We start from the raw sequence: 27,997 nt of genomic DNA, 5'->3' as shown, positions 1-27,997 counted from the left end.
TAAAGACCTTATTGCTAGTTATTTTTAGTTTCTTCAAAGAATTTTATGATTTATTAGTATTTTCAGTATAAATTTTGGAAGTATATTAACGTATTTTATTTTTTTATATGAAAATATTTATTATTAGTTAACTAATTTAAATAAAAATTAACATAGACGGACTAAATTTAAAATTGATTACAACTATTGCGACTAAGATTCAATATTTGAAACCACATGACTAAACGGTATTTTAATATTTTAATGTGGTAATAATAATAATAATCACAAAATAAATAATAAATAATGAAAACTAAAAATGGGCCGACCCGATCGGCCCATTAAAGTTTGGGTTGGCCCATAAATCTCCGCACGGGACAGTCCGTGGCACGTCGCTTTCACACTGACCAAAACCACTGCTTCCTCTTTTTCCACAAAAAAAAAAATAATAAATAGAAAGATTTAATTTTTCTTTTTACAATTTTCCTCTCTCAGTGACAACTAAAAAATAATTAAAAAAAAAAAAAGAAAACAAAAATAATAATTTGAAAAAAATTTCCTTTCGTTTGAATAAAAACGATGTGAATATTATTTATTTATTTATTAGTTGGCGGAGGAAGAGGGGACACAAAACGTGAAAGCGCCTTACTCTCTTCTCTAATCAAATTCATTTTTTTTATTTCTTCTTTTAATTATTATTATTCTTTTTTTTTTGAAATTGAGTTTTGGCCTTCTGTCCTTCTCTGTCCCTCTCTCTGTAAGAGCGTTGCTTCGGCGGGATATGCCCATGGCGGTGCCGCTGTAGTTGAAAGAAAGCCAAGTGTTTATCGCCGCCGCCGCCTTTGCCGTCTCTGAAACTTCGACCGACGCCTTAAACTTCGAATTTCTCGTCTCGAATACTGTACTGTGCTCTTCTCTCTCTCTCTATCTCTCCCTCTCTCTTTCTTTGTCTTCGCGTCTTGAAATTTGGTTATGGATTTTTTTTTTTTCTGTTTCTGTTGTGGTTTATGTTTGTGAGTGTGGAGAAAGATGAAGCTAACTTGAGTTGGAAGTGTAGCGTGCTGTACTTTTTTCTTGACTTGCTTGAAGCAAACTGATTAACTTCTTCCTGGTTTTCTTCTTTGGTGGTTTACGTGTGTGTTTTTTTTTCCCTAACGTTGATCTGGCTGTTGGTGGTTTCTTGATTTAACTTTTATTTTTTCTTTGGAAATTTGTGTTTACAGTGACGCTGTTTGGGGCTGGGAGCGGTGGTGGAAGAATAGGTGGAGTTTACTTTTGAGATCTAAAGGTGTTGTGAGTGGAGATCGTCGGTTCTTAGAAGTAGTCGATGAAGCAGTGTCACTAATTATATTGCGCTATTCTCGGATTCAAATACTTTGGGGAATTTTTACAGTGGAATGCCGCTGTTGCAATTTCAATTTCTAGGTTTTCTTCGTGTTCTGATGCTATTTTGGTCCTAAATTCTTGACTATACATGCCATGACTACCAAACGGGCGTACAAGCTACGTATCCTTTCTCAATGTCTCGGGTTCAACTAGGATTTTAAATTTTCAAACTGAAATATTATTACTTGGACTTGATCTGCTTGTATTGCCTCGTTATCTTCACTTTGTGATTTTCATTTCCGTATCTTCATCAGATCTCTGAGTGTGTGACTGCGAGTGTTATGTTTTTATTTTGAAGCATTTGATTTGAGTTTATGGTTTGCCAATTAGAAATAGCTCTGGCTTACAGTTGTAGACTGAGGAAGGCTCCATCATTTTTGCCTTAACAATTATTCAAACAGAAGAATTTGTGGCACATTCTTCCGCTGTCAATTGCCTGAAGATTGGAAGGAAGTCATCCCGTGTTCTTGTCACAGGAGGAGAAGACTTCAAAGTCAATCTATGGGCTATTGGTAAACCCAATGCCATACTGGTATGTTTCAATTTCTCCTGTTATGGTTTCCTATCACTTGGCCCTGGTTAGTAGAATTCAGAAGAAGTGCTCTATTAGTTTGTTCTCAAGTTAACAAAAATATCATTACAAAGATTGACAAACCAATTATTTTGTAGTTTTCTTGAAATCCCATGCATTTTAGATTTGTCTTGTACTTCTTGTCCAGGATATTTAAACATTCTCGTGTAGAATTCTTCCCCTCTTGTTCTATCATCCTTTTCTTCTGAATTTCTTTTTCTTGAATCACTCATATCTCGTTTTATTATAGCACTTCTAACAGATCTTGTGATGAAAACAACATGCAACCAATTTCAGTCACGTTAATACCTCTACCCCCGCAAAAAAAAAAAAAAATCCATGTGCACTATGGTTAATAGGAATTAATATATATATATATATATATTAGGTTATTTTAAATTTAACAAAGATTAACCAGACCTGTTTTAGCTAAAAAGCTAAAAGAGCTGTGTTTGTAAGTATCATGTTTTTTTGCACTTTAACTTAGCTGTGCTTTCACATCCAGAGTTTGACTGGCCATACGAGCGGAATAGATTCTGTAAGCTTTGACTCATCAGAAGTGTTGGTAGCTGCAGGGGCTGCCAGTGGCACAATCAAGCTTTGGGATTTGGAGGAGGCTAAAAGTATGCTTTCTATCATCCCTATGTATTTCTTTCATCTTAGCCGACAGTGTCCAGTTTGATATTGCTGATTTCCATGGATAATTGTACTATGAAGCTAGACTTATATTTTCCCTTTTCTGGATTTCTCTTGTGATATTTCCTAGTTGTTCGAACGCTTACTGGTCATAGATCCAATTGCATTTCTGTGGATTTTCATCCCTTTGGGGAATTTTTTGCTTCTGGGTCCTTGGATACAAATCTTAAGATATGGGATATCCGGAAGAAAGGGTGTATCCACACATACAAAGGTCACACTCGAGGAGTCAATGCAATCAGATTTACTCCTGATGGGCGTTGGGTTGTATCTGGTGGAGAAGACAACACAGTGAAGGTTAGACATCCATCATTTTCCTTGTAGTTTAGTTTTACGAATTATTAGTCTTTGTAGAGGAGAGTAACTAGTGATTTCTTGATAAAACCTTTGGAGCAAGTGTAACTATATGAGTCTCGTTTTTCTTACCAGAAAAAATATTGACCTCACAAAGGAGTCTGGAATGCCTTTCCTTCATCTCAATGTCCCAGAGAGCTTTCTTTTATCTTTATTACCCTTGGCCTTGGTTATAGTTTGGAACTAGGATTTCTTGTGCTCATTTCTATTAATATTGTTTATATTATTTGTTTCTTTGAATGTTTTTCCTCGATTTGTCTTCCTAGAAGTGTCTAAGCATTGGGCACAAATGACTTTGATGTATTGTCTGGTGCGTGGTGCCAAGTGAGTTGACTTACAATAACGTTGCATCATTTGCATTGCTTAGGTGTGCTCACCAAGGATAACTCTTTTAATATTCAAATGTTTTTTTTCTTAATTCTTTTTTCTTTCACATTCCTACCATTCTCTAACTTTTGTCCTCTTTAGCTCTTTTGCTCCTTTATTTTACTAGCAGGTGATATCCATGTGCCTAAATGGTAATAGATCACGACATTGATATGCCTAGATATTTACTCTTCTAGGTATATTTTTAACCTCACATATATTCAATGTCTTAGCTCAATTAGGTTTGGACTTCACTTTGTACCTTAAAAGTTACAACGAAGCCATGGAGGAGCTTTTGTATGGTAGTATTGGTTTTCTTCATGGTTTTTGATAGAGAAGATCGAAAGTATTGATAGTTGGTTTGATGATTGCGATTTTTTATGGCATGTTTGGTTTAAACCATCTCCTGTGGGTTTTTTGTGTCGTGGGTTCTTCAATTAGACGTATACAGAGGGTCCCCCCCCCCCCAAATTTTGATGAAAGGCATTGGTCGATGTGTATTTGAACCAATTGGTGCAACTGTGGGTTTTTTTTGGGGTGGGTGAGTGTAAAGAATTAGTTGAGCACAATTTCATAATGCTAATGCTCTTGGCAATGAAGGTGGAATTTTAGTTATTTATTATGTCATTTCTTTATTGTATAATTTGTGTCAACAAAATTATATATTTATTATGTCATTTCTAGAAAAATGGGATATTTTATTCACATGCAGAATTTGTAGTTGTATTTTCATTTAATTATCATTTCCAATTCAAAGGAACCTTCAAATATATCTTTAATATATTTTATTTTAACAGCTCTGGGATTTAACTGCTGGAAAGTTGTTGCATGATTTCAAGTGTCACGAGGGTCAGGTTCAGTGTATAGATTTTCACCCTCATGAATTTTTGCTAGCAACAGGTTTGTAATGCACTTTTACCTTGGTCTCTCTACTACTATATAAGCAAAAAATGAAACAATGATAAATAAATAAATAAAAAATATGTGCATTATCAAGTTCTGTATTTCATATGAGGCCTTAAATTTAACTAAAAGATGTTGCATGTGTTAAACATTAGATCTGGTTGTTATTCGATCCTATCTGAATTTTCTTTTTGTTGATCAGGTTCAGCAGATAAGACAGTTAAATTTTGGGACCTGGAAACCTTTGAGTTGATTGGTTCAGCTGGACCCGAGGTATCTTTTTATGCATTTTTTTTTTGTCCTGGCTTTTGAATAAATATACTTAAGAGTGAATATTTTTTAGAGGACTGTCTTATAATTTATTTTAGGAGATCTCTTATTCCTGTGTTTGTTTCAGACCAGTGGAGTTCGTTGTTTAACGTTTAATCCAGATGGGAGGACACTGCTTTGCGGATTGCATGAAAGTTTGAAGGTAATATTTGAAATGGTTCATCTGTCCAGAACTGCAATTTTTCATTTTTTTAAAAAAATTTATTTGTAAGATTGTGCTACTTCACAGGTTTTTTCATGGGAACCAATTAGATGTCATGATGGTGTGGAAGTTGGTTGGTCTAGGCTGTCCGATCTTAATGTTCATGAGGGGAAACTTCTTGGTTGTTCATACAATCAGAGCTGTGTTGGAGTGTGGGTTGTAGACATTACGGTACAATGCATTATCCATCGACACTCGTTCTAGTTTCTCACTATTCTTTAACTGAATGCATTATTCCCGAAAAAAAAAAAAAACTCAATATAATAATTTCCTTGCCTTTTGCATAGCGCACAGAGCCCTATGCAATTAACAATGTTAACAGACTAAATGGTCGATCAGAACCTAAATCCAGCAGTAATCTACCACAGCAAAATGAGAACAATACCAAGGCTGGTTTTGGTGGATTGTCGGTATCACAAACTTCTGATCCACTATTGAAGGAAACCAAAACATTGGGAAGGTTGTCAGTTTCTCAAAATTCAGACGTTGTCAAGGATCCAAAATCTTTGTCATGTAAGCAATTTTCTTTTGTCTTTGTTTTCATATATAGGATTTCGCTTCTGTTTCTCGTTGTCACTTTTTAAATATACCCTTCGTATTGGATTTTTCTTGTTTTTGATTGGCACTACCTCTCCATTTATTAAAAATTGGAGTAAATATCCATGATCTTTTTTCCTTACTGATTGAAGCCACAGGAAATGGACCAAGTACTCCTCAAAAGATCAATTTAAATGCTGGCCCAAAGACTAATCCGGTTAGCTCAGTAACAGTACCTAGTGCAGTGGTGCCAAAGAGAAACTCCGTGAAGGCTACTTCAACATTCAGCAACCCAATCTTCAATAAATCAGATGTGATACCCGTAATTGTACCTAGGACAAGTTCAAGGCACGAGCAGGATGATTCTAGAAAGGAATTTGATGTTGCTGGAAGAGCAGTGCCTGTACCTAGGACAAATTCAAGGCATGAGCAGGATGATTCTAGAAAAGAATTAGATGTTGCTGGAAGAGTAATGCCACTGTCCAGGTCAAATTCAAGGCATGAGCAGGATGATTCTAGAAAGGACTTTGATGTTGCTGGAAGAGCAGTTCCAGTACCATTGCTATCAAAAACTACTGACAATAGGAGGTTTCTAAATGGTAGAGATGAAGTTGGTAATCCAACCATCTCCGTCCTTTCTGAATCCAGAGGCTTGAAGGCTAATGACATGAGCACCATGGATAATAGGAATTCCTTGCATGACATTGGTTCAATTCAAGGAGTATCTGCTCCACAGAAGATTGTGAAAGAAGAAAGATATATTGGATCTGGGAAGAATGAAACGGAATCAAAAGAGACAACAGCAAACTACAAACACGAAGGTTGTACTCAATGTAGTGATCAGTTTATATGATTCGTTTTTTAACTAATGGCAGTTGTTATCCCATAGATGGGTCTATTATCTGATAATTTAGTCTTTACATTTATCTGATTTCATTTTCTTTTTCATAACCCACTTAGTCTTTTCAATTTTTTCTTTTTCTTTTTTGGCTATGTTCATGATGTCATTTTGCATTCGTGTCTTTTATTTGGCTGGCCAGTTTTAGTTATCAACTTGCTTTTAAATGTTCTATTATACTCTGTTCTCATGCTTTCTTGTAACTTCTCTTTGTTCTAGATGATCCTCGAGGCCATAAAATAAGCAGGGATACATCTTTTCCTGAAGCTACAAAAGGAGGTATTGTCATATTTAGATATTGATTTCCCCGTTGACAACAGATAATGCCCTAACATTTTTTTTTGGGATAATATATATAGGGAGATTGCGTTCACATGTAGATTGGGAGAAAAGAGAGAGATCGAATTTTAGCCGGCTAACATATAATGCCTCCCCTGGAAGAGCAGCTGCACTGGAAAATATTCCATTAAATAATGGGGTATGATTTATGAACTCATCTGTATGGAACTCATTTTCTTGTTTATATTCTTATATCCTCTTCACGGTGCTCTACTGTTATTACAACCATTTTACGATGGCCTTTGGTCTTAGCATCAAGATATTTGAGGTTCTTTGTTCTGTTTCTCAACTCTCATTGTTGAACAAGATTTGGTCGTTTGTTAGTTGTGACTTTCTTGAACCACGAATGATTATAGATTTATGAATATAAATGTGGCTGAAAAGTTAAATGAAATACTGATTAAAATTTTAACCTCTCACGTGGTCTTGTGTTTGTCATATAGTCAATCAGCTTACACTTCTGTTCTCTTCCTTAATCTAATGTTCTGACAGAGAGGTTATCGTCGATCTCCTGAGAAAGAAACAGTATCACCTGCAAGTGATGAGGATACCATAGTAGATGTTCTACAACAACATGATCAATTTATCAACTCGATGCAATCTCGGTCAGCAAAATTGCAAGTAATGAGAACTTCCAATTACTATACTATTGCATGCTTACATCTGCAAAAGATTTAACTCTGATTTTATGCATTTATCATGTTATCTGAATTATGAACCAACTAAAATTCCAAACCAATGTATCAATCAATATACCAATTTCCTAGTATTGAGGTAGGATAGAGCAAGTTTGATATTACCAATGGCAATGTGACAATTAGCTTGCCCCTAGATATTCCCACAAAAAGGAGAAATGAACTAAAGGAGTGGTTTATTATTTTGCTAATATTGTTATATAATAGGTCAAATTGTAAATGTAGCCATTTAAGTTAAGATTTGTGTCTCTTTGGTCCTTGAACTTTCAAAATTACAAATTTAGTATTTGTATTTTCAAATTTTTGAAAATTCATAGATCATTTTTTTTTAAAAAAAAATAAAAATTGAATTTGTCAAAAATCTGTTAGACACAAAATTGAAAGTTTATGGACTTATTAGAAACTTTTTGAACGTTTGGGTACCAAATAAAAACAAACTTCAAAATTCAGGACTATACTAATAGTTTAACTTATATAATTTGAGATTCTTTTGTTAATCTCCTAGCATTTTTGTATGGAACATGAATAGATAAAGAGTTTTTGAAGAAACTTATTATTATTTTTATTTTATTTTTAATTTTTTAGAGAACTACATGAGCTGACAATCTTTTAGAGAACTACATGAGCTGGGATTGTCAAAATCAGTAGGGTAGGCCGTAGGGGGTCTTCAAAGTATGAAAAGTGTTATGGCTCGGTTCATATAGGCACATGTGTAATTATTTGAGATTCTTGGCACTTGCACTTTGGCTGGCATTATGGTCGCTTCAGTAGCTATATGTTGCAAATGAGTTGCTGCAGTTAGAGTTAAAATTTTAAAATAATCCATCTGATTGTTTTTTAGGCCGTCTATAGATATTGGGAAAGACATGACATTAAAGGGGCGGTTTCTGCAATGGAGAAAATGGCTGATCATGCAGTAAGTATAATCTTGTTCTTTTAAGTGGATTGAAGTTATCTTTTTATTTTTTATTTTTTTATTTTATTTTAACTATTTTTCTTCTGATGTAAACTGTTCTAACATGTATCCCTGTCGATACAGGTTGCTGCCGATGTAATTAGTATTATGACCAATCGAATTGAAGTTGTCACCCTGGATATCTGCAGTTGTATTCTGCCTGTTCTTTCTGGCCTCCTTGAAAGTGACATGGATAGGTNCCCCTCTCTCTCTCTCACACACACACACACAATTTATGGGGTTAGTGTTTTCTGGAAAACTTATATTGCAACTTTTGAAGTCAAACTTTTTCAAACTGACATTTACTAGGTTTTCGTTCGAAAAGTATTTAGATTTTGGTTTTTCTAACACTGTTTTAGTTCTGGAACAATAGGTATTTAGACATTTCTATGGAAATGCTAGTGAAGCTGGTGAGGACGTTTGGTTCGGTGATCTATTCAACGTTATCGGCAACATCATCTGTTGGAGTTAACATTGAGGCAGAGCAAAGGTGTTTGCTAATAAGCTTTTAATTTATCAGATTGCTCTTACACGACTTTGTTTCAAGAAATTATTTGTATTAAATTAAATTGGGTGGTTTGTAGGTTGGAGCGATGTAATCTCTGCTTCATCGAGCTTGAAAAAGTTAAGCGCTGCCTGCCAGCCCTTATAAGGTATGTTGTTACAAACTACTTTATAATAAGTGATTTGAGGAGAGGCACTAATAAATTAAACAATGCATTACTTGCAATTACTTTGAATAATAATACTTACGATTAACGATGATTATGCAATTTGATGGTGGTTTCGCAGAAAAAGGGGATCAGTAGCAAAGTCAGCACAGGAGTTGAATCTTGCACTCCAGGAATTTCAATGACATATAATAAAACAAAATAAATCCATCACTCTTCCTGCTGTGGCTTCCTTTGCTTTGCTTTGGAAAGAGAGTTTTTCCCACTCTTCTTCTCTTCATTTCATTTCATATGCAACACATCATCATGAAGATACCTTGCCATCTTCCACTTCACTTCACATCACATCACAGTTCTTCCTTCCTCTTACTCTATAAGTAAGTAGTAAAACAAAGTACAGCCACAGGTACTTTATTGACCACTGCCTAATTCTGCACATACCTAAAACAGGAGACAACCAAAAAAAGAAAAAGGAGGGCTAATTTGTAGTAGAGGACTGCGTTTGGTTTTGGTTTTGGAGAACCATCATCTTCATAAGCCACCCCTTTCTATGTGGTGAAGGAGTTGAGTGAGTTACCTGACCCCCTAAAAACTACCTTTTTCTTTGGCTAACCCTTCCCTTTCCCTAAATGTTGTACACCACACCATTTTCTTCATCTAACTCACTTTGTTACTGAATATTATTAGTTATGTTGTGGGTGTTGTTTATATTGGTCCACTTCCTCTCTGTCTTGTCTTTGTCGAGGGAGGGCGGGCTCTTTCTTGTAATACCACATATGCCCTCTCGTGTATCTCACTCACCAATTCATTAAATTTATAAGCTATTTTCTTCTAATGAGTTGCATCTCTTCCTCTATTATTGCATTTATTGTTGACTTTACTGTCTAAAGAGGAGTAAATGGTAAAAATCACTCTTAAAATATGGTGGTAATAATTATATCCTCATATTTTTAATTGTAAAAATTGATCCTTTGAATATGAAAGTGTTAAAATTCGACTCTTGAATTAGAACTCTTATAATTTTAGGGCCAATTTATATAAACAGCTTTTTTGGGGATGGGGTTTATAAAAATAATGACCCATCAAAGAGGTGGAATGATTAAGCATGATCCATATGTTTGGATAGTCTTCAGAAACTTGACCAGGAATATTCCTGAAAATTTCGACTTGGAGTGAATGAACGAAGACTTTGTAAAGAAAAGGAAATTGGAAGAAACCTATATTAAAGAGGTGGCTATGATGGAATACTCTTTTTAAAATGGCAGGAAGATCAAAGTAATCCAATCTGTAAAATAAAATTAGAAAAATTGGTTTTAAATCATATCTTCAGACATACATTGAATATGGGCACGTTTGTAATGATGATTGATATAAAGGCTTTCTATTAATTTTTAAATACAATCAGATTGAACATTGATTAAATTACGCATTTCGATTACAAATTTAGAGGCAAGTCCCATAGTTCATTATGATTACGAAATATAGATAAACAACAAATATAATTGATGGATTATATTTCGCCTGAGGTAAACGTGACCATAGATTTACAAATATTCATAAAGTGAGCACACCGAAGCCATCTTTGACGTGTTTTATTCGTCTTGAGGTTGGACGACTTTTCTTTTCTTCATTTGTTGTACTAACAAAAGAAAATGTTCATGGATTATTTAAACATGGAAATCCTTGATTTCAAGGACTGTTTACTTTTTACCATGCATTTTTTTTTTCTCTCTTCCAAGACATTTTTCTAGACATTCATTTTCTCCGAATAAATTGAAGTGGGCATAAAGTGAGGATGAGACATAAGAATGAAGATTCTTATTGAGTACAACTTAACCAGCCCACACATTAATCATTACTTGCCTTTCTTGATGGAGGACTACTTTTTGGTTCACATACTCCTTTCCCTTGTTGAACTTTTTGGTATTCCTTTTCTTGGAGGGGAAGGGCCATTTTAAAATTTTATGAATGCAGAATTCTCAAATCTAAGCCTAAAACACTCCCTACTATTCCCAAAACGAACCTAGCTTTACTAGCATACAAATACGTTAACGGCCAAGATTTTTGTAGTACAAATCTCTCTACCCCTATTGTATTGAAAAAAGAAATTCCTACTATTTTGACGGAAGTTTAAATAAAGATGAAGATTTAGAATATCGAAGAGGCATTATATACACTCGAATTCTAAACATAAGTTAGATTTTGAAATACTTGTACCCATACTCGGGGCTCGTCATCCCTTCTTCCCAATCGCCCATTCGACGTCCCCCAAAGACAACTTGTTGGATGCCTAAATATCTGCAGATCAAAGTAAAAAATTAAACAAGTTCCTCTATTAGATAATATGAGTATCTAAAACTCTAGATACATGTATTAGTCTGGAAACTGTTGCAAGGAAAAAATATAAAGTTGACGAACTCAAACTTACTCTGAGCTTAAAACAGTCAAGCAGTTCAATAATACATCGATGGCAAAATAATCAGACGTACCGAGGTCAACCCTGCCACATATTATATAACTTGTTTGAATTCCATAATTGGGGAGCATACCAAATAACATGGAACAATGGATTACAGTTAATTTCAGAAACTCTTACCAAACCCGGCCCCAGTTATCCTGAAACTCAACATCACTGATATCATGAAATGATGACTGCATCACTTTAAACCCTTTATCTGCATCGTAGATAGGATTGTACTCCATGGATGAATTCGCCAGCTGCAATTAATAATTCAATGAAAAATTTTAATCCAACAATTTCGCAATTCACGACGGCAGCGAAAGATTTGGTTTCTTTTGGGTATCAGCACAAAGAAAATTAATCGTTGTAAGATATATAGACAGCCTTCGAATAAACCAAATTCGTATTTAATTACCTTGTTTTTTCCTTCTACAACAAAAAAAAAAAGTGTTTTGACATTGACCAAAGTTCTGTTTTTCAGTAGTCTGAGCATGAAGGGAACAGTGATCAAGAGTACATCCAAACTAGAGTGCCTACTTTCAACCATATAAAGCTGACAAGCTAATTAAGCAGTTATGCAATATATTCATCAGGTAAATGATATCCCCACAAGACAAAATGTCATGTAGAAAATACTGGCAAAAAGATCTTCCCTTGTTCCAATCCTTTTTTTTGTGGATAAAAGAAACATTTCATCAATGAATGAAATAATAGGAGGACCCCAAAATACGGAGAAAGATTACATCAGAAAGCGCCAATTATTGACTAAAGAAGATAAACTAAAGTGGATAAAAGGGTGCTTTGTTTTACACTAGGAAAAAGCCATTGATAAAACAGAGTCCATGAAATGATTAATTGTATAAAGAAAGCTATCGAAAAGACGTCTGTTTCACTCATCCCATAAACTCCAAAAGCACACAAGAGAGTCAACCAAATCAAATTCTTTACAATTGCATAATAGGTGGGAAAAAAAGACGTATAATTGACTTCAGATCAATTAAGGTAAGGCGCTTCAGTGAAGTATAAATCAATTAGGTTCAAGGATACATGATGAAACCTGCAAATTTGAAGAGTTAAAGGCCCCCAATCGACCCATGACATACCATGACTGGATAACCTGCATGGTCACTTGTAATGTAAATAATATAGACGACAAGTTAAAAGCCATTCATTGATGCACAGAGAATGGAGGGAGAATAGAAGATGGTCATATTAAAGTTTGAGCAGCTCAAGGAAAATAATAATTCTGACAAAGAAAATCATTCTACGGCAATAAGAGGTAACTTACACTGCCAATAAGATCAACATCTCTATCGGATGGTGATCCAATCAGCTCAAACCATATGTAGGAATCAAGAGGATTGAAACTGTGCGGCAAAACAGAGGGAAAAGGATGATCAGTAACTTCAAATGGTAAGGTTTTAACGTCTGAAAAGTTAAATGAACAATTTATCACCACATCAACGATAATATGAACAATTTTTAATTCATTAGCAGCTCAAGGATGACTAAAAATTTCCCAAGACATGCTGTAAACAAGCATAGACAAATCTAAGTGCATAAAAAACAATGGTTATACTTAAAGATCAGTTAATCAAGAAACAATAACAAAAATAAGCAAGAGGATGCTCAAAGATGTCAACAAATGCATAGCTGAACTCCAATATTCCTGTATCCCGGATTGTTCAGTTCTGAAATGGACTATTACAAAATTTACCAAAAAGAAGAAAAACTAGTTTATGGGGTTTTAACTTTTACGTGATTGTATAGTCATTGACCTAGAAATTAATCATGATTAAACATTTAAATTATGACTAATCCCCATCAATATATTTCTGATAGTTAACTAGTACACTTGTGAGCAAATAGATAAACAATAAACCAGAATGCATATTCTAATCCTCAAATTAGCTCAGAAGACAAGAAATCTTTAACCATGATAGGGACTGTAAAGCAGTAACAATATCCAACATTCTTTGACGTATCAAAAATGTAGAAAAGCACAATGAAAAAGTTTTTGACTTGCATATTCGGGAAACCCAAAGTTGAAACTAAATCGTATCGTGTATTGAAGCCATAATGAACTAGTAGAAGCCAGGACTTAACACCTTTTGGGTCTTAAAGGTTTTCTTCAAAACAGAGTTGAAACCTGAGCAATTGAGAAGAACTAGATCATATTTAAAGAGCAATCGATTGCAAGAAAAAAATGGAATTAACAATGGAGTAATATCTCTTTTCTTTTATGATGGAGGATCCAGCTTTGGTTTCGGCACCAGATATAAGGTTATACCAGTGAGGGCAAAAATGGACAGTAAACAGATAAGGGACTATTTATTGAATAGATTACTCTCTAAAGCTGACTTTGAAGGCAAGGATGGAACCCGTTTTAGACTTTTGGAAATCTCTACCCTTCCTTCGTACTCTCTCTTCAACCTGTCATAATCACATTGGAAGATGTAACTATGCAGAAAGATGAGAAAACGCCATTATTTAACAGGAATTACATGAAAAAATTTAGAAGTTTTTTCTCTTCTGGTTGATACCTCACAGAAAGAAGCTTGTTCTGTTCATCAGTTGCATGTGAATACAATCACAGATAAATGTTCAAGACATGAGATTCAGACTGCTTTTAATATTCTAATAAGAAGCTAATGGCTTATGATTGACAATAGATGTCAAATAAGTTTATTTACAAGATATTTCCATACGAATTATTAGTCATATGAGAAACTTCCCCAGCCAAATGTTTTGAAGAGCCAATACTAGAATATAAGTAAAATGAGGAGCTTATGTAACGACAAACTAATTAAACAGTCCCGTTATTTATCCAGAAAATGCTCCTCGTTGAGATAAAATTACTAGAGAACTAAACAAGTTTCTGACAGTAAGCACCATATTCAACTATATCAACAAGATATATAACAACAGTACTACTGGATGCTCGTAATTGCGAGAAGATAGTAAAGCGAATCTTATCTTCTCAGACGCCATACCAATGAATTAAGAATATATGAAGGAATATGCTACAAACTAGTTTCAATCATTTAGTTGAGGTCTCTCGTCGCTCAGACGGAAGTGAAAAAAATCTGAACAACGAGTTCAAAAAATGACACAATAAGAAATGTGCAAACAGGAAATGAAATAACGAATGAGCAAATTCAATTACAACAAACCGATATTCACTAAAAATCAAATAGGAAAATGAATATAAGCCTAACCGATATACCTTTTTCCTCATTTCCTCTGGATTGCCAATGCTATCGCCAACAACAGCACGTAATTCCGCATCGTATTTGCAGACATCTTCTACAACTCTGTCATTAGCAATCAAATAAAACGTAACACACAATCATACACAGAGAGAGATAGAGACACTTCGCCCAGGGTCATTGTGGAGACGATCACGTTCCCGTTTGCGCTTCTCTTCACGAAGCTTAAGCAATCGACGACTTCTAGCAGAGGTTCCAGAGCTCTTAGCATCAGTTGTAGTTCGTGTAGAAGTACTCTTGGCGTCGAACTTAGAATCATCGCCATTTTCAGAAAGCAATGCACGAGAACGAAGTGAAATTGGATGAAATTCAGGATTTGAAGTGAAAGATTGGGGGAAGATTCTTGTATTAGAAGGGAAATTGGAATTCGTAAAAGCTAACCCTAATCCGACGCCCTTGAACACGGACATTTTCTTGTTCTTCTCTGCTTTTCTCCTTGTTCTTCAGAAACTCTCGCGCTAATTCTCAGGAAAGATGATTCCCTCCTCCGCAAATCGCAAGCCAATTTTGAAATTACAGTTATATCCACTCGACACTCAAGGACCCCGAACTGAACTGTTGTCTATGTCTTTGATATTTATATATATTTTATCCAGTATCAAACATATATATACATATTAATGAAATTTTACCTAAGTAACAAACTGAAAAATTGGGGAAAAAATAGCACATTTAGATTTTTATCTTATAAAACTAGTATACTTTTTTAAAATTCATAAAAATAGTTTTTCTTGGTCAATCTCGAACGAGATCAGTTACCGAAATTTTAGTTAAAAAATCAACTTTTTCTAATTATTGATTGTTTTGGGTCTTCCTAGTACATCTCACTTGATTACATACCAGATTTGCTGTTTTTTGTAATCTAACCAAACTTGGTATTTTCAAATATTTATCAAATTCGGTTATGTTTACTAAATATTATATGAAATAATTACGTAATTTTTCAAATCTTTATCATAACTTATGTTTTCACAATTTTATGAATTTCCAAAATTCCAAATGCATTTTTCATTTATCAAATTAGATTTTTCAAATTGATTCAACCTTTTTAAATTTTGAAAAAGATCAAAATTTTCGAAAATTTTTGTAAGACTTGGGATATATAAAGAATTGTTAATCTTGGTTGAGATTTCACTGAGAAAGCTCAAATATATGAGTTTTGGTGTTAATTATGCCTGAAATTTCACCAAAAAAGCTCAAATATATAGAATCTCGGTGTTGTTTTGTTTGAAATTAGCGTCGAGATACACATAATCTTGGTGTATAATATGACGAGATGTACCGAGAAAGCCTCAAATAATCGATAAGTTGGAAAAAGTTGGTTTTTTAAGCTAAAATCTCATAGTCGATCTCGCCCGAGATGGACCGAGAAGGGCTAGATCGACCAAGAAAAACTATTTTTACGAGTTTTAAAAAAAGATGCTAGTTCTGTAAGGTAAAACTTAAACGTGCTATTTTTGACAATTGCCCTAACAAATTGATCATTATTTTGATTTGCAAATGATTTAGTTACTATACTTTTAATTTTATATTGCTCTAGTCTCTAAATTTTAACATATAATAATTTAATTCTTATAAAATTTAGTAAAGATTTAGTCTCTATAGTGAATTTAATGTTATAATTTAATGAAATTTGTTGCATGAGTAGATCAATAAACTAATTAGGGACCCAATAATGTTTAAGTTACAAAGTCTTAAATACTACATTTAATTTTGATAAAAAAAAATTCACGATATGGATTAAATTATAAAATTTTTGATAATATATGACCTAAATTAATCGTTACATACTAAAGTTTAAGGACTAAATTTATGTGGGATAGAAATTACATTAACCAAATCATTATAAACTATACAATTGTTACATTCACATGAAAATTTAGGGATTAAAAGTGTTCTTGAACCAATTTTTAATTTTGTTGAGTAAAAAAAAACATAAGGTAGAAGATTCACATCTCTTAACTTTTTAATCAAAGGCATATATTTTAACTATTTTAACTACGTTTATTTTGACAATATTTGGATGTCCATTCGCCAGTATTGTTTTTTTCTTTTTTTAATTTTATTTTTTACTTTTATGAACTAGTAAAAATATCTCTAATCACGTATTCTAGTCATGAAAAGAAAATAGCAGTGAAGACAACAAAAATAAAATAATAATAAAAAAATATAGCGTCCAACAGGAAAAATGGAGAGTTATATGATAATTAACTCATTTTGATTGGGAAAGAAATGGATCCTTATCGAATTTAATAAGGCATAAAATATTCTTTTATCGATTATTTATTTATTATTATTATTATTTAGGTAGAATCAAATTTGAGATTTTTATTTAAGATGTGAATATACAACACCAAGAAAATATCAACTTATAAACAATAATGTGTTTTGAGGAAACCTCACTTTTATTTACAATATGGTAATTTTCATTTTACACATTTAACTTCATCAAATAAACTCCAAATTTGTATAAGTAATGAGATCAACTCCCCCAACTAATTAAATTTCTATCTTAAAAAAAAAAAATACCTAAAACATTCTTATGGTTGGCAAGGTAGAGAATAGCAAGAGAAACATGTAAGCAATGACAGATCCAAAAATTTTGTTGACGAGGAGCTTTATATAATTTAGTAAAAATGAATACAATGCGTAAGCTTGAACTAGGTCTAGAGGGGATTAGAAGACGAATTTATTACTGGACTAGTTAGTGGTTTTGATAATTAGTTTTTTATATATATTATATAAAGAGCATAAAGTTAAGGGGAAGCTCAACTCCCAAGATCCATATTAAATCCGCCCTTTTGTGTAAGAGTATCAAAAAAGATGAGTCAAAACGTATATCATTAATACAATATAGTTAAAGAAAATCTAATATAACAATTAAAACCAACAAATAGACAATAAGAGAGAAAAAACTCGTGAAGTGGGAAAACGTACATATGCCTTAACCAATAAAGTTAGAACTGAAGTGGAAGGAAGCAAAAATGTAATTAATGTGTAATGTAAAATCTCAAAAAATACAAGCCCATAGAATGGAAGAACATGTAGCTGAACTGTGAAGATAATAATCATTCACAAGAACATTTGGTAATTAAACTATGGCTTTTGGATTAGTGGGGTGTGAGAACATACATCTTACAGTCATGAGAGTCTACTTGAGCAGTAAGGTGATGTTGAACCACCTGGCTGGAGTGCTGTTGTAGGAATGAATAATCAATCAATAAAATAAAATTAAAATTAAAATTAAAAAAAAAAAACCAACAACAACAAACCCTTATGAGTGATGAACAAATATGCACTCTCATAGAAAATAGGGTCAATTCAATTTTGACAGAGTTCGCATTTGTTTACAAGAATTGTACTAATTATGTGCTTACTTCAAAATCATGAATTTCCAGTGTTACCTAAGTTAGTCCTGTACTCTTAAATTTCTAGCCATTTATTTCTTGAATTTTAAGATGTAATAATTGAGTCGACGTACTTTTACATTTGTAACAATTTAATATTCACTGTGAAAATTTTCATTAAACTAAGTGTCAAAGTAAATTTAAATTTTATGGTTAATACATTTGGTCCCTAATCAATTTATCAATCTACATATGAAATAAACTTGTCATTTTAACAATATTTTTTGTGAGAGATTAAATCAATACAACACCTAGAGTATATAAATTGTTACATACTAAAGTTTGGTGAGTAAAGTTTTATAAATTTGAAAGTATATGAACTAAATCACTAGATTTACTCCACATTGAAGTTCAAGGATTAAACTGTTACTTTGATAAAAGTTCAGAGACTAAAAGTATTTTTTAACCTAGGTAACTTAATGCCTAAACTTTGAAAAATGGTTTTAGTTACAAGGTAATTCATATATCTTACCTCCCATAAGTCTCGAGCAGTAACTGTAGTTGAAGTACTCAAACCTATATCAGACCAAGATGCAGTGATATTGGCTCGCCATAAACCTCTGTTCCATAGAACCACAGCGACTCTTTTACCACTCAGCGGCCCTGCCCAAACCTGCATTTGTTTTGTGTAGAAAAGTTAAGAGTATAGTAGAAATTTTACTCTTTCTCTCTCTCTCTCTCAGTTTCCTTTTGGGATACGTTAAATGATGAAAATTTACCTCGAGATCTCCATATTTATAGACCTTCTTCCCTTGGACTCCAAGCTTATCTACTTCGATAAAAAAACTTTTAGATGGCGCACATAGTGTCATATTTAGTTAAAGATCAAGATCAATACTTGGGTGCAGCCGAATATAACAATATATATTTCCATTTTATTGAGAGAAATTGATACTATGATTGGTTATCTATTTCATAGTTTTCTATGAATTGCCAGAAACAGTTTTGGTTTTTACTTACCCTGATTAACTGCAATAACCTCCTTATTACTTAACAATTTCAAGGCGATGTTGTCCATTGATCTGATGTCACATCCAATCAGCAATGGAGCCTTCATATATGAAGAACAGAAAGGAATCGGTTATAACTTGATTGAGATACTCAACCCACAAATCAAGGAACAGATGATACTCAGTCCCATCTTAATATGAATTTTTTAAACGGTTGAGTTAATCTATTGAACTTGAATTCCAAATATGTCTTAGTATGGGACAAGAAATTACCTATCTAAACTAAAACCTAGACTCTGGAAAATGTTTTACTCATGGTACTTACTTTTGCCAGTGCCCAAATGCTAAAATGAGAACGGTATTCTACTGTGGTCATCCCTCCATTCCCCACTTCAAGCATGTCAGGATCTGAACAAAAGAAATTTGAAACTAAGATTGTTTTCCTTGGCATTTCTGAGATTGTTGTACTCTTCCAGAGAGGTTAGCCAAAGGGAAAGAATTCTGAAGGCATAGAAAAAGTTATTTATTCATAATCATAAAAAGAAATTATTTGATAATAAGTTAATAACTATGAATATTCGGACTTTTATATTTTACTATTCCTTTCAATTAGCTTTCTTCCAACAAGATTGTTTAAGGTTGAGTTTAACAGTTCAGTTTACATCACTTAATTGGATCGACTTATTCAATCATTTGAATCTTTTAGTACCAACAAACTAACCAGCCAATACTTCTTTATACAAGAGAGTACGTGTCTAGTTTTCTTATTGAACTACAATTATGAATTTACCATTCCATCCTCCCGGTTTAGCGTAAGAAGCCCATTTGTCATTCTGATCAGCAATGGTTGTCATGCTGTAACCATTAAGTAGGAGCATTAGTTGCTAGTTAAAGAAACTGTTCTCAACTCGAAAGATGCTTCAGTACAGGCATATTCATAGATATGGCCAGTGGGACAAAAGAAATTAATTAAATAATGTAGACAAATTTTTTGAAAATGCTGCACGTTTCCAGAGATGATAACAAAATATATGCTTGTGAGGATATATGCTCACTACCTAATCCAGTTATCTTGAATATCTGATGTCGTTCTCCAACTATTTCCTACATTTATTGCCCAAGTTGCTGGATCTTCTTGTCCCCTAAATGAGGAAAAACTTTAGAGAGGAACTCGTCTGTGCTTTAGAATGGAGAACATTAGAACAATACATTTTTTTTTTGTGTGTTTAAAGATTTCTAACCATTCGCATAACGAGAAAAGTATCGGTCTCCCAGATTGTTGCAAAGCTTTACTCATCTTTGGGTACCTGTACCCCTGGAATCGTTGCAGTCATTTGGAAATTTTGATAATTAAATGTTGAAAGCTGATCCTACCTTTCTTTTGGGCTTGTACCAGTATTTTCACAGTTATCATACTTCAAGTAATCAATCCCCTATGCAATTGTATATATATCAGTTTCTAAACGAAAAATCATTTATTATAAACAAGAATTAAAGAAGTTAAGACAGAGTGTAAAGCAGAAAAATTACCCATGAGGCAAAAGTTTCTGCATCTTGTTGTTCGTGACCAAGGGAACCGGGCATCTTTTTACTGCAAGTCTGGATCCTGAAGAAATTATATAACTTAGGTAAAGAAGATTCAACTAAAACAGTGTTGATAGTGGAATTTCTATATGCTAAAAAAACATCTGCAGCATTTTGATGAATCACGACAAAAAGGAAGTTGTTTAAGCTGATTTGATGAGTGTATAAACTTACCCAGCATCTGAATAAATTCCGAGCTTGAGCCCTTTTCTATGAACATAATCCGCTAGGGCCTTAATACCAGAAGGGAATGTTGAAGCTTTAGCAACCAAATTACCCTGAAATTTTGATGGAAAACAATGCAAATATAGAAATTTTCATAGACATTCCTAGACAGGAAATAGGACATTGAAATTTACCTTAGAGTCTCTGTTAAGTTCAGCCCAACAATCATCTAACTCATATGGAAATAAGATCATATTAATGTCAAAAACAGGAAGCATAAAGTTGAAAAACCAAAGAAATGTACAAAGTAGAAATATAATCATCACCTAAATTGATATATTCATATCCTAATGAAGCAAGGCCGCTGGATACCATTGCATCCGCTTAGCAAAAGAAATAGGATGTGTATCTCAGTCACATACTCACAATACACAAATCCAAACAGAAAGACGCCTTCAAATCAAAATGATCACCTGTTTCCTTGATTAAATTCTCGTTTATATTACATTGAAAATGGTTCCAACTATTCCATCTGCGTCGATTACAAAAGCCGGAAGCAACACATAACAAAAATCAGCAATCCATCACCATCATCAAATTATCAATAAACACTATTGAACGAAACTGAGAATATCGACAATCAAACAAACAAACAAACAAACAAACAAACAAACAACATTTCATTCAATCGAATCGAACCTCTTGAAACAGGAAGAAGACTTAAAAATAATGATCAGAGCATAATACTTACCCCATAGGAGGAGTTAGAGCGAGTCCATTGTTGAGGAGAACTCTTCTAGTGGAAACAGAATCAAACCCAGCGGCAAACCGTAGAGATCTCGATCGAATCGCTCCGGCCACCGCACCGCCATTGCTACCTAGCAAGAACATCCAGAAAAGGACGGAGCAGAGTAGAAAAATAGTCGAAGGTGGAGATGAAAGCAGGAATGGGGGAGAAGCCATGGTTGCAGCCTAGCCTGTGATAAAGCATTAATGGTGAATGTACCATTTACAGAGTTAGTTTTAAGATCAGAACAGGTTGATTCGTTACCTCATAGCATTCAGTGCACCATTGAGACAGGATTTGGTAATGCTTCTTCAGTGAACTACAAGCAATTTATGGAGGAAGTGCGGTTTGTCCATGCAAGCCCATTAATGGCGGTTCCCACCATGATTAACAAACACAGCCAGGACCAGTACCCCAATAATTCCATCCAATTACTTTTTTATTTTTTATTTGAGAGAAATAGTTTTCGAGTTTTTTTAATTGGTTTTTTTTTTTAATTGGTTTATTTTTATTTTTATTTTTTTATTTTTTTATTTTTAATATTAGTTTTGAAACTATTTAATTAAATAGTGTAGTTTTAGACGCTTTTGGAATTACGTTTGTAATTGACAAAAAAAAAATCTTAACTGTGTATTTTATTTTGTAAAATAACTTATTTATTAATTTACTAGAATCACTTTTAAATTTTAACTAATATATAAAAGCTTATAAATATCAACTTTTAGGTTTAGTTCTTCTAAAAATATGCTACTTCTTAACCATTTGAATAAATATATTGTTGTTTGCATTAGGTTTCTTGACAAATTTAGTTTGTGGAATTTGAACTTTGCATTTATATTAATTTCAGTATAGTGTAGTGACTACAATATCTAATATATGATTCTTTCATTATTTCTCTTGAAAAAAATAAACTTCAATCTTCAAGCTCATTGATATTCTTAATAATCGGCCTCTGGGCTTGTTGATCTTTTTTGGAGGATCGGGCTTTGGGCTTGATGATCAACCTTTAGATTTGATGATCTTCTTAGATGATCGGTTTGAGCTTGATGATTTCTTAGAGGATCGACCTTTGGGATTGATGATCCGAGGATCGACCTCAAAACTTTAGGAGAGTTTCAGAACTTTGATCATACGAACTTCAGATCTTAAGAGCTATAGAGCTTCAATCTTCAAAGCTTTGATCATGTGGACTTCAGATTTTGAAAGTTTTAGAACTTCAGTCTTCAGAGCTTTAAAGCTTCAATCTTCAAAATTTGAGAGAGTTATATTCCCCCTCCTCCAAACGAAGGGATAAGATTTCCATGGGCCCGAGCCTAGTTGTTTTTGGGTTTGGGCTAAAGTTGGGCTTGGGCCCAGTCTTTCCTTTAGTCCAAATTTATGTCATGGGCTTGAATTGGGTTTGGCCCGAGCAAAAGTTACCCAACCCGATTCCATCTATAATTTTCACCTAGGACTTGCTTTCTTTGTGACGATGTGGCGAAATTTGATTGGCCGAAATTTCTCGTTCAACAATTATAATAATAGTTTAATTAATTCAATTTCTTTTATAACAATTATTTTTCTTAAACTTTTATCGAATAATCTAGATTAAAAAAATTAATTTTTAAATTCAAATCATACAAATTTTTAAATAAAAATATTATAATAAACTTTCAATTAATTATCAATATGATAAAAATTGAAATAATAAGCTACTTTGGCTCATGTAACTAAGTTACACTAGTTTAGTATTAATTTGCCAAACATCATAATTAATTTTTTCTAACTTAAGATTAAACTAAGCATTATTTTACTTTTGTTCACAGCTGATTGTTCTAGAAGTATTGTTACCAACAATTATTTTAAAAGCTACAACAATCCCAAAGGGAGCCTTAAACTCTAGCGTTAAAATATTTGATGAGACAAGTTAATTTAGATGGCGAATATAATGTCCCGACTCTCTAGACATACCGTAAGAACGTTACTTCATGATGCGTATTAGAAAAAATAAGACTTTGCAAACTTAAATAAGAGGAAAAACCATTTTTTATTAAGTGATGTGTCGGAGGAATAAAGAACATAAAATTCACTATTTAGGGTTCGACTGACTCTAATTTTGAATAAATTAGTTAAATAAATAAATTAATAAAATGAATAAATAAATTAACCAAAGAGTTTTTTATGCTTGACCCCTAAATCAAATATGTCCATTTTTTAAAGAAAAATAAATGCGGAAGCGAAGTCAAGTCCCAACAACTTGGTCACGGATTCTTCTCGTCATTCGCCTTTTCGTCCTTTCCTTTATCTGAAAACATGAAGGGAAAAGAGTGAGCATAAAAATACCAGTAAGTGACCCACTACCGAGCCCTCTAGGTGATTTGTTAGCCTTCCTATCGAGACACAAGTGTACGTTATGCATCATAAGCATAAGCATAAGGGGCGAACCCGAGAGCACGCTTTCATAAATAGCGATTCGACATATCACAATCATAAGCATGAGTGGTGATCCCATAGGGACACTGAAACATGAACATAAAGTGAACTCAGAGGTTCATAAACATGCGATATACACAGTCCGATAAGAACAATAACAATTGTCATCAGTCTAATCATGCAACATATGACATTTAGATCTCGCACCAAACCATGATATCATAATCTTAGTAACATAACCATAGGTCTTCATAACACTATTAACCATCCATCCATTAGTCCAACATTGCAAAACATTCCATCAAATAGAAGCATGCATTCGACATATTCATAATCTTAACATCAATTTGAGGTTTGGGGACGAATCGGTAGTAAATCACTTACCTCAATATAAATCCAAGTAATTTTGTTCATTTGTTTATGAAACTTTTTGAACCAAAGCCTAAAACCTAAATCATAGTTAGTTTCAACCCATAGAGCATAATTCCACATCACGCTTTATCTCAACTAACGTTAAACCACTTACCTAAAACGTGACTTGATCCAAAATTAATTCCAATCCTCCAAATTCAATTCCATCCTATGCACAAACCAACAATAGGAATTTAGAATAAATTTTGCAGCAACTAAACCAACCCATAAAAATCTTCGAAACGTTACATACTTACTAAGGATTTGTTGGAACAATTTAACAGAGAAATTCTGCTCAAAACTCAAATCTAAAATCAACATCATATGGGTAAAGTAAGTTTAGTCCAAAAACTTCTTAGGTATTCAACCTCAACTCAAAAACTCCATAAAAGCCTCATAAAATTCACACACACACAAAAAAAAAAAAAAAACTAATTAAAGATAGTACAATCTTACCCCAAATCAAACTCTGGCAAGAACACAACACCCTGGCAGTGATGGTGCTTAACCGATAGTGGCAACGACCCAAATCTGGCCTGACTGACTCCGATGAGCAGAACTACGCATGACTGTATGTGGTAGCGAGACCAGGCGAATGAATGACGGCTGGCTCGAGCGGTAGCGTCATATCCAACCACCAATAGTACCATTTCAAGTCATGATACATCTTGGTGCTACTAGAATGTATCGAGAATGGGGAACTGTAAGTTTCTATCAACAATTCATTCTTAAAATCACTATCTGTAGGTATGCATAAATGTCCCTGATAAAGGAGACCATGATCCAACAATTCATTCTTAAAATCACTATCTGTAGGTATGCATAAATGTCCCTGATAAAGGAGACCATATATAAAACTTGTTTTATATATGTTTTATAAACTATTTGAATGAATCGAAAGATTATTCTAAAATAGAATGAATCTAGGCTTGAGAAAGTAAAGGATTTAAACCTCATAAAACAAGAAGAGACTATCTTTAAAAATAAATAAACATCTTTTGCATCCAATACTCATCGCGTACGATATCTTGTAAAAATACAAGTTATTATATCTCTTTTATTTAACATAATAAGGGAAAGGCACATACTTAGATAAATATTGCCAATAAATTTAAACAAAAAAAAAAAAGCATACAATCATTTACTTCTAACGTATAACATATTTAAATTCCAGACTAATTTCGCTACTTCTGTGCAATATACCCTTCAATAGTTTGATGATCGCATGATCGCATGCCCATTAATGCATTCAAAGTAAGAGGTGGCCTGAGAAGAAAATGAAGACGATCGCATAAGTTGCAAGTGATGAGGCATGACATGACATGGGTAATGGGTGTCACATCATAAGTTGCGTTGGTGGCCGACAGAAAAGCTATGTTAAAGATTCAATAAACCATTGACACGTTGCAGTCAGCGCAGCAGGATATGGAATTTAATGCGGCCCATCAACGCAATCATGAGCTTAAGAAAAGTAGTGATCGTAAACGCCTATAAATACCCATGCAAATGCCATGCAGAAGGAGTGAGAAGAAGAGTCGTTAGTTGTTAGTTAGAATTTCGCGTTCGAAGTTCTTATTATACTAGGGGATATATTGTGGGAGACAATTCAGAGTTGCAGTATGAATACATGTTTATTATACATCTTGTCCATCATTTTCACCAATATCATGCATAGTTAAATCGCTTCATGGGTTGGGAAGATTGTAGCTAAAACGATTAAATTGTTGGGATTTGTGTCCTAATTCTCCCGGAGTCTCGTTGTTTGTAATTTATACATATTGTTATGAATAAAATAAGAGTTATTTCATTCTGGCATTTACTCATATCTAATAAACAAAACTCCATGGTTATCGTATGTAGACTTAAGCATGTATATGAGATATACAAGTGGATCATGCCTTAAGTGATAACCTAAATAGGTCTGTAGTATAAGGATTAAGGTGGGATACCTGATCCTGTGACACTACAAATATGGCCCGCTTTGTAGAGGTTTGCAACTGTTGTGAACTATTACAGATGGTAGATCCTGACCATTCATGTGGAGACATGCGAGCGGGAGTGTCCTATACAAAGAGTTTGTATAAGACTGGACCACGAGATGATTTGTCTCTGTATATAACACCGTTGAGATTGGAGACTTACATCTCACCTAAACGACCATAGGTGACATGACCTTAATCCTGAGTGTTTTGGGAACTCCTGCCTTTGAGGGTAGTTCTTTGATTAGTATGGGTGAGATTCCAGATTGCCAACTCAACATGCCTCCTTTTTGGGGATTTGTCTGTTTGGGAGCTGGGAACTCAGTTTGCAACAAGATGAAATTCACTCATTCCCGAAGCAGGGTAAGTAGATAGATGCCTTCCTCTTAAGGTCTGATTTTCGGGCTTGGACATAGTGGCACAACTTCTCTTTGGAAGAGAGGACTTAGTCATAGTAGGACTATACTTATGTTCATTTAGAGAGAATCAGTGGTACTTAAGAGAAGTTAAGATGTTACTATATACGCATACAGGTTATTGGTCGAGTTACTTACGAGCGATCTTGTGAAGGGTCATCGCATTGTTGATTGGTTACGATGACACATAATGTAATCTGTAGTAAGAGAGTGAACTGTCGTCTTTGTTAGTAGAGTGTCTGGCACATTTACGGATGTGGGATTCCATGACTAAAGAGTTAGTCATTGTTCACGTACTGTTGGAGCTTCGAGCTGCAGTCTATAAAGGTCCCTCTCGGTAGCTCAATGGATTCAAGTTGAGGATCAGTTCTTGTGTTGATTTGAAATGTTCAAATTGACAAGAGGTAATGTAGAATTATAATATGATATGATCGGTATTGTTGATATGAGATACATTCTAGTGGAGGATTTGAATGGAATGAGATTTACATTAAGGACCATGGAATAGAAAATAGCTATGGTTTATATGTTTCTATGAGATGAAATTTAAAAACTATAAGTTATAAATATAGTATGGGTAAGTTGGTTATCATATATATTTATAATAATATTAATTATTGGATAATATTATCTTTTTTTCTCTAATAACCATTTGAGTGGGAGTTATTGGTGTGTTTTCATGGTAACCGTGAGATAAAAAGGAAAATGTTTTCCTAAATTAAAATGTTAAATGAAATGTTATTGGAGTTTCCATTTCGAAAATTACTCACTGGAAGGTTGTCATAGATAATTTTACTAAACTAACAATTGGTAGACTAGACGATCGTGGAGTGTTTCTATACGATACGAACATCAGGGCTTGGTGCCGGATGAGTTTAAAACGAACCGTGTAGTCTTCTGTCTAAACGATGCGCATAGCTTTTGGTTAATTACGATTGTTGCATTGTCTATACGATATGATTACTTGAGATGTCAATCGTTCCCACTTGCTCAATCGTTATACGATTTGTTCTCCCTCGCATGTCTCGTCCTCTACACCAAGTCCACAACAGAGCCACACTTCTAGATTCTCATACCAACGAATACTCAAGTGTAGCCTTGTGTGGTGGACTCAACAACTCAACTCGAATAGTCCGAAGTTATTTGGACGACGTCGTTGAGTTCGTAGTGTTCATGTGTGGGGTTGCTGTTTGTTTTCATTGACTTGAAGATTGCGGTGTTGTATTTGGTGTGTTGTGTTGTCTTTTTGTTTTTTTTGTTGTTGTATTGTTGGT

At 33.8% G+C, this 27,997-nt stretch overlaps 3 protein-coding genes across 5 annotated transcripts; 1 reads left to right on the top strand and 2 right to left on the bottom strand.

Moving 5' to 3' along the window:
• Positions 1–593: 593 nt before the first annotated feature.
• LOC120082018 (katanin p80 WD40 repeat-containing subunit B1 homolog KTN80.4-like) lies at positions 594–9,720 on the top strand. 2 transcript variants are annotated; one of them, XM_039037226.1, is made up of 19 exons: positions 594–880; positions 1,203–1,486; positions 1,767–1,897; positions 2,442–2,559; positions 2,703–2,929; positions 4,150–4,252; positions 4,458–4,528; positions 4,653–4,727; positions 4,815–4,958; positions 5,075–5,300; positions 5,477–6,145; positions 6,442–6,501; positions 6,582–6,700; positions 7,054–7,182; positions 8,098–8,172; positions 8,296–8,408; positions 8,585–8,701; positions 8,796–8,864; positions 9,004–9,720. In XM_039037226.1, exons 2-19 carry the CDS (start codon positions 1,459–1,461, stop codon positions 9,065–9,067), a joined length of 2,538 nt encoding a protein of 845 aa, XP_038893154.1. In that variant the 5' UTR covers positions 594–880; positions 1,203–1,458; the 3' UTR covers positions 9,068–9,720. The 2 variants fall into 2 exon arrangements, with proteins under 2 accessions (XP_038893154.1, XP_038893155.1); XM_039037227.1 differs by lacking the exons at positions 594–880; positions 1,203–1,486 and having other exon boundaries at positions 1,772–1,897; positions 2,444–2,559.
• Positions 9,721–10,688: 968 nt separating this feature from the next.
• LOC120082019 lies at positions 10,689–15,171 on the bottom strand. Its single transcript, XM_039037228.1, is given in 7 exon segments — positions 10,689–11,180; positions 11,311–11,382; positions 11,479–11,600; positions 12,401–12,460; positions 12,632–12,710; positions 13,691–13,776; positions 14,570–15,171. Coding segments are annotated over 7 exon segments (975 nt in total). The 5' UTR covers positions 15,023–15,171; the 3' UTR covers positions 10,689–11,077.
• A 2,365-nt stretch (positions 15,172–17,536) lies between these two features.
• Positions 17,537–21,906, bottom strand: LOC120081677 (alpha-galactosidase-like). 2 transcript variants are annotated; one of them, XM_039036750.1, is made up of 16 exons: positions 21,770–21,906; positions 21,470–21,695; positions 21,192–21,250; positions 21,045–21,101; positions 20,913–20,947; positions 20,728–20,831; positions 20,500–20,575; positions 20,344–20,402; positions 20,211–20,276; positions 20,028–20,111; positions 19,760–19,824; positions 19,295–19,377; positions 18,980–19,070; positions 18,739–18,791; positions 18,492–18,632; positions 17,537–17,806 (listed from the first exon to the last, which is right to left on the bottom strand). In XM_039036750.1, exons 2-16 carry the CDS (start codon positions 21,679–21,681, stop codon positions 17,723–17,725), a joined length of 1,269 nt encoding a protein of 422 aa, XP_038892678.1. In that variant the 5' UTR covers positions 21,682–21,695; positions 21,770–21,906; the 3' UTR covers positions 17,537–17,722. The 2 variants fall into 2 exon arrangements, with proteins under 2 accessions (XP_038892678.1, XP_038892679.1); XM_039036751.1 differs by having other exon boundaries at positions 18,739–18,788.
• Positions 21,907–27,997: the final 6,091 nt, after the last annotated feature.

Source organism: Benincasa hispida, chromosome 7 (genome assembly GCF_009727055.1).
Source record: "Benincasa hispida cultivar B227 chromosome 7, ASM972705v1, whole genome shotgun sequence".
Classification (NCBI taxonomy): Eukaryota; Viridiplantae; Streptophyta; class Magnoliopsida; order Cucurbitales; family Cucurbitaceae; genus Benincasa; species Benincasa hispida.
This window is presented reverse-complemented; position numbering and strand designations above follow the sequence as displayed.